General features: G+C 39.5%; 1 protein-coding gene across 6 annotated transcripts in view; it reads left to right on the plus strand.

The window, feature by feature from the left end:
- ZNF516 (zinc finger protein 516) overlaps window positions 1-6,280 on the plus strand; it is a 101,221-nt gene extending 94,941 nt beyond the window's left edge. For all 6 annotated transcript variants that reach the window (XM_021530855.4, XM_085571850.1, XM_021530856.4 and 3 more), the window contains one exon: window positions 3,300-6,280. In XM_021530855.4, coding sequence (XP_021386530.1) covers window positions 3,300-3,359 — 60 coding nt within the window. In that variant the 3' untranslated portion in view covers window positions 3,360-6,280. The remainder of the gene's footprint in view (window positions 1-3,299) is intronic.
- The last annotated feature ends 763 nt before the right edge of the window (window positions 6,281-7,043 follow it).

Consider the following 7,043-nt stretch of genomic DNA (forward strand, 5'->3'; position numbering starts at 1 on the left):
AAAGCTGGCTCCCCTTCAGAAGGGGCCCTGCAACCACGTGTGTGGCTCTCAAAGCAAGGCTCTCCTAAAGCGTGGGGTCATTTCAGAGGCACTGCCTGATGCTGCAGCCAGAAGCCCAATTCCCAGAGGTACAGGAGTCAGTCTGGAGCCTGCTTTTTCACCGTGTGACAGCAGTGGTGGCAGCTTCTAACGCGTACGCCGTGCGTTTTGACTCCTTCTGTGTTTTTAAAGCCGTATAAAAACCTGGCCCGCTTTAGGAATGTAGTTTATGCTCTATCAATAGTGTCAATCAATACACTCTAAAAATTTTAAGGGACAAGAAATTGGGTTTTCAAAAGGCATGGTTTCCTGGTTAGCAACGAGGGAGAGCTCTCTCTAATAGAGTGTATATGTATATGAACCATATTTGCAGCACTGGAGCCAGAGACACCAAGTTCTCCATCTTCTGTGTGACTGAAACAAATTAAGTCTCCAAAACTCCAACCTTTGTTCTCTCTAAAAAACCAATCTTTTATTTACAGAAAATCAATTAGAAGCTGCAGCCCATGGAAAAACCCAAACTGTTGGTATGCTGAATTCTCTGACTGAAGCTTTCCCCATGCCAGAAGGCAGTAATATTGGCCTGTTTTGTGAAAAAGCTCTTGGGCCTCATTCACTGAAACGACAGGTGTGCAGTAGGTCCTGTGCCTACTGTGTGACGAGGGTACTGTGTGACCCTTCATTGAGTGGTCCATAAACATTTATTTTCTCCACTATAAATATTTTAAAATATTTCTTGCAGCATTGAATACTTGAAATCACATAAATGTGAATAGCCTAAACTTGGAGGATAGAAATATTGTAAAGAGCCATCAAGAAAACACTATATACATGTCTATATATGTGTTGTAAAGGAGCTTGGGGGGAAAGCTGGGGACATCTGTTACCTGTAATGTTTTTATAGTCCAGCAACACTATGGCTCTGCTTGTCCTAAAGCAACTTTACAGAGAAGGGGAGGAGACAAAGAAACATAACGCAGATTAAAAAGTTATTTAAACTGTTGGTTTCTGAGTTTGGCTGGTTTGGGTTTTCTTGCACTCAGAATTCTAGTACTGTCTGTTGGAAGTCCTATTTATGACATTTGCTCATATGAAACGTCTTGCCCCAGTTCCTTGCAGAGTTTGTTCCAAAGATCATGATTAATAGTTCAGTCCTCATTATTGCAAATGTTATTTTTAAATAGTTATTCTGAGAACAAGAATTCCATTAATCAAAATAATAGATAATGAACAAATAAGTGGCAACCTAATTTGTCTCGTTCATACATATGGAGATTATAATGCAAACAATCAAGGAACCATGGAGGCTGCTGTACTGGCATCTGAGTAATATGCATGTTCTGTACGTCTGTTACTTTATGAGCATTAGAGACAGGATTAGGAGCTGTGGTTCTTGTCCCAACACTTGTCCCTTGCTACCAAACTGCAGTGGTATCTGTGCTCCTTGCAGTTTATTTCAATGTCATGCAATGACCTGTGTCCATCTTATTAACATGCAGACAAACTGGGTTTTTCCTGTTAACTGGGGAAAAGCCCTGGAAGTTGCTATGAGAGCAGCTTTAGGCATGGAAGCTGTAGGTTTCACGTAAAAATCTGCTGTTTTTCACTGAAAGTAAGTAAAGCTTACTTTTTGAAAGGGAAAACATTTTTATTTCTGGAAGAATTCAATCAGCTGGTTCAAAATGTGACCATACCATGGGATGGTGTGAGTACAGGGGGGTGAGCCCCTTGGGTGGGTTTTGGCACACGTGAAGCTCAGGTCCTGTTCTCCAGTGAAACTGGGAGCACAGCTGTGCCTGAGAGGGGCTCAGCGACCCAGCACCTCCACCCCCCTGCACCATCCTTGAAGCCGTGGGGAGGATGGATTGTTCTTTTCCTGGATCCCTTGTTCTGTGTGGTCCATGATGTGCCGGGCATGCCTTCACCACATTGCAGACCATCCATCCCAAAAGAACGCTCCTAATTACACCCCTTTTTTCAGTTTCTTCCCAGGGAAAGTGGGGCAAGGTGCCTGCCATCCCCTCCCATCCCCTTCCCTCCTTCCTTCCCAGCCCCATGGAGCTCTGCCGTGCTCCCCTGTGTACGTGGAGCCGGGTCGATATGAGGCGTTCCAGTGATGAATGCCTCCTCCTGGAATTGTGGCTGTGTCTCTCAGGCATGATGCAGCCGCGCAAAAATGTAAAGCATCTTTCTTAGTTTACTGCGGGAAATTCAGCATCCAACTAAGGAAGTTTTATCACATCTCTCATTCAGTTACTGTTTCCTACATTTCAAATATACTGCAGTCTGTACAGCAGCTTTTTTTTTCTTTAATTTTGTTGCAAATCTTTCCGACTTAAAATGAAACTTTGACTGGTAAATGTCATGAATCTCGGGCCAGGTTTAATTAGGAATTTTCTAAATCTATTAACAAAAGAGATGCACTTAATACATTATGTCAACCAGAGCTGGGCTTTCTTTAGCTATTTCGAGGGCTGCCATAGGCACAGCTTGAATCTTGCTTGGATTTTACATGGGTGCTGTATTTTATGTTGCATTAATTTAAAATGGTCTGTTTCACTTCATCAAGACTTTAGCTTAAGGATAATGCATTTATGTAAGATTAATCTTGCCATGTTGTTTTAGGATCAGGATTGTAAACTGCATTGTTCCGACAGTGATGTTCTAAATGTCATTTTAAAGCTTTTCTTGAGAGCTGCAGGCTCCCGCTTATTCATGATGTTATCTTTAATTTCACTTGATTTTAGAATATCCTTGCTATTTTTTTTCAATGTGGTAATTATTCATGAAAATTGTCTAAGAAAATAAAAGGAAGATGACAAGTGGGGAAAAAAAGCCGCCTTAGCATTTGACAGACCTGCACAAGAATTCAGTTTTTCTTCATTAAGCTGCCTCTGTGACCTCAAACTTCAGCCTTTTTAAAACACTGATCTAGTTGTGAATCCCTTTTGGCTAGCACATACTTTCCACTTTTTGGAGGTCTCTGCTTTCTCTTCATGTTCTCAGCCTTCTCTGAGCTGCTCCACCAGATCCTGTTATTATAGTTCTGGTCCATCCCAGACTTTCTATGGGCCTGACATGCTTTGGTCTTGGTGGAGACGCTTAAAAAAAAAACAAACCCAAAATGTTCTCACGTGGTGGGTCAAGATGAATGTGCATGATGCTAATAAAGGGTAACGAATGCCGGCAGAACTTGCTGGAGGGTCATGCCTGGGAGCAGGGGTGAGAATGAGCTTTTCCCTGTGTTGTCCTTCTTGCAGGGGAGGGACCACGGCAGCGCAGAGGTCACCCACATGCTGCATCTCCGGAAGGGAACCTAGATCCCGGGTGGAGGAGCCCCGGCAGCCCCCTGCGCTCCAGAGCATCCCCCTGCCAGCCACGGCCGCACCCGGAGCTGCTGCGCGAGGCTGGGAGCAGCGCTCTGCCAGGAGGGGGGTGCCTCCGCGCTGTTAATCATCTTAAAATAAATGAAGATGCTACACAAGATATATATAAATTGATGTACTAATCAGTCCCATGGTTCCTTATTTCCTTTATAATAAACAGTGGAGTTGGCAAGCACTGTGGCGGCACAAGGCATCTATATTAATCAAGAGAAGTTTGAGACACTGGAAAAATTAAACTTTATGTGATTTGGACAGCATGAAGAAGTTAAGCACTGTAACAAAAACCTCCCTGATGCTCACAATGACTATTTGATACATTTGAAAAACAGCAGTGGATTCGAGGGCTGGAGAAGTATTAATTAATGAAACTGCCACTGCCTGTCATGCTGAAAAGCAAATGAAAAAAAAAAAAACAAAAAAACAAAACAACAACAGAGAGAGGAAGAATGGGGGGTGCAGGGAAAAGGTGGCATTCGGTGCTGAGAAAGCAATGCTTGATGAAGGATTAAAGGGACTAAAGAGAAAGACCGTCATTCTGCAATGGTTTGTTTCATTGCAGTTTGGGGACCACTTGCATTTCTAGTGCTCTTGCTCTTGACTGCACACCATTAATAGTATGTGAATATGGAAATTGAAACACTTCCCGAGAAAAGCTTCTATTCTGCTTTGGAAAAGAAAAGCTAGTTGAACACTAAGAAAAAAAACAGGCTTCTGTGTTTCACTCTCAGGACCTTTTTTTTTTAACAGGGCTACTTTCTTCAACCTGGTCACAAAGGAAGTCTTCACTTAATGAAAATTAAAAAGGAAAAAAAACAAAACATTGAGCTGTCTAACACCGCTGATCTGTCTGTTTAGAAGAGAAAAGGTGTCACTGAATGGATTCAGGCAGCCCTGGGGCCATAAGGTGCTCTCTGCTCCTGGTTTGGTTCAGCAGACCAGCTGCTGCTCCGCCTTGGGCACGCTGGCATTCTGGAAAGACAAGGAACTTCTTTTGTGGTGGCAGGTTAATGTTCATATAAATGTGTCATGTCTTGTACCTGGTGATCACTGGTGGTGTTAGAAAAAAAAAAGGCAAAAAAAAAGCTTTATATACCTCTTCTACAGTAACTCTTTAACTGCAAGTTTTCAAGGTGGGGTTGTGGCACATAACAGGTTGTTAAACCATGCAGTGTAAGCAATTAAAAATGTATTCCACAGATATAAATATTTTCTTTTCTTATTGCTGTGACACTATGTGTGATGGTAATATTTCTGAAAGTTTCAGATTTTGCACATATAATTTTATGCATTATCAAAAGTTACTGCTGCCTTGAAAGAAAATGTTCTGTGAAAATTTTTGCAAAAGCTTTACTAGTTTGTTTGTTTTTTTAAATTGTAACATTTTGTAAAGGCAGGAAATGGAGTTAAAAAAACAACTAGCATGCTAAATATATTTTTCAAAAAAAGCAATAATTTTACATGTACAGAAATGATGCTAACCTTTAATACAGGTGAGACCACAGTTTACTTAATACAGTAATGTAATAGTGCTGTTTTTTTAGAAATGGGCTTCTGACAAAAGATTTGTTAAAAAAAAAAAGCAGAAAAAAACCCTTAAAACGTGATCTTTCTGTTCTAACAGTTCTGTTCTAACAGGTGGGCAGGGGGGTTGCATTTTAAAAAAAAATCTAGCCAGTAATTTGGGCTGGATACTACTTGTTATTTGTTTTAAATTACTTGACAGGTTTTATTACATTGCAACACTTGAAAAATGCAAATTAACTTCCTTTCTTATTTTTTTTTTAACTAAATTTTCCTTATGCTATTACACGAGATGTAAACCAGAATTCTCTGTAAGTCTTGGTGTAGTTAGGAATGTCTGTGCAAGTACTTAAAAGTTATTGTAATTAACTGTTCTGTGAAGTTATTTTGAGGAAGGTTGCATAGACACATTCCATTGTACACCAAGAAAAAAAAAAGAAAAGAAATAATGAATATTTTGCTGTGTTGCTTAATGATTATAATTTTGGGTTTGCACTAGCTTTCTTTTTTGTTTTTGATTTTTTTTAAATTTCTTTTTTTCTTTTGTTTTGTTGCTTTTCTGAGTCATATTTTCCATGAGAGAAAGTAATGGTGACAGTTCAGGAATGCAAAAAAGCTAGTTGCTTAACCTGTTTGTTTGTGGTTTAGTTATTAAAAACTCTTCTATACCCAAAATGGCACAAAAGTGTAGTGTACATTTGTAAATTCTGTCTTTTTTTAATTGTATTTTTTTTTTTTTTTTTTTGGGAAGCTGAACTAGAAAATCTGAGTTAATATTTAGAGCCAAAATCTTCTTTCTGGAATTTTCTTCTCAAATTCTTGCCAGAGAAGCTAGTGCTGTACTGCCATTGCCAGGGTACTAATCAGCAAAGTTTACAATCATAATTTAGTTTCATGAAGAACAACAGTAGGGGAAATCAGTTTAAATAATTATATGCTGTTTATAGCACAGAAGTGAGATTTTCACTTAATTAAACAAGAAATAAGAGTGGGTGGGGGAAAACCAACTTTAAGGACCATCTGTTTTTGAAAGTGAATCCCACAATTTCTGGTTTTTTTCTTTATCATTGTATTGATTTGTTATTTTAGTTAGATTATAGTATTTAAAATGAGTTGTGTTCTTATTTATTTAGTCAAATGGGCTTTGATCAGCTCTTTCAAGCAACGTGATACGTTTTTTTGGCATGACACACTCCTGTAAAGCCCTTTTATGACTGTTACAGGGACTTTCTACTACCTCTACCAATCTACTGTTTCTTCTTCTTAACAGGTTTTTATGGTGTTGCAAGTCTAATGTAACTTAGACAATAAAGGGTTTGATTATCTACACTGCAGGTTCTCAGTGTATCTGCCATCTCTCTCTCTGTTTTGCTTTCTCTCTCCCTCTCTCTCTGGTTTGTGTGTGGTTTATTTTAGCTAAAGTGTAGGGGATATCTTTTATAATAGCTGAAGTGAAAGACCAGCAGAGTATTTTTGTATCCTGAATGCTGTACGCTGACCAAAAGTAGTCCAGCTTGATGAAACTTTGTCCACAGGGTTAATCAGCTACACTGCCACCATGCTGCATTCTTGAAATTCCTTCTGTCAGAAATGCTGTGTATAAATGGATGCATTCTGCGAAAACTTAAGCCAGTTGGAAAGCCAAGACAGTTTTTAGTTTTGTATTTTAAAAGCTCTTAAAAGTCCTTTGGGATAAACCTTAGCGTAAATTGTTGCCTCTGTCCTTTCAAAGAATGAGCTTTAGTGAAAACAACTGAATATTATCCTTTAGAAAACAGCATCTGCTGGTAGGTGCAAAAAATGGTTTGCTATTGACTGTAGGATATAAATTTCACACTAGGGGGATTTCCAGGCACTGATATTCTGCAGGTTTCATGGCAATCTATATAACTGCATTGCTGCATTCTTGTGCTTTGGGAAACTTTGTGGTGTCTTCGTTTGTCCTACTGGAGGCATCAGAGCATGAATGATGTTTGGAGCTAACAAAACAACAAAATTCTGTTATTCTAGTTGGAGTGCATCCTTCCTGTTTACTCCTTCTCATGCCTAAAGAGTTTCTGACCAGGCCTGTGCTTGGTTTTGTTCTTCCTTCCTGTG

Source organism: Lonchura striata, chromosome 2 (assembly GCF_050655825.1).
Source record: "Lonchura striata isolate lonStrDom1 chromosome 2, ASM5065582v1, whole genome shotgun sequence".
Classification (NCBI taxonomy): domain Eukaryota; kingdom Metazoa; phylum Chordata; class Aves; order Passeriformes; family Estrildidae; genus Lonchura; species Lonchura striata.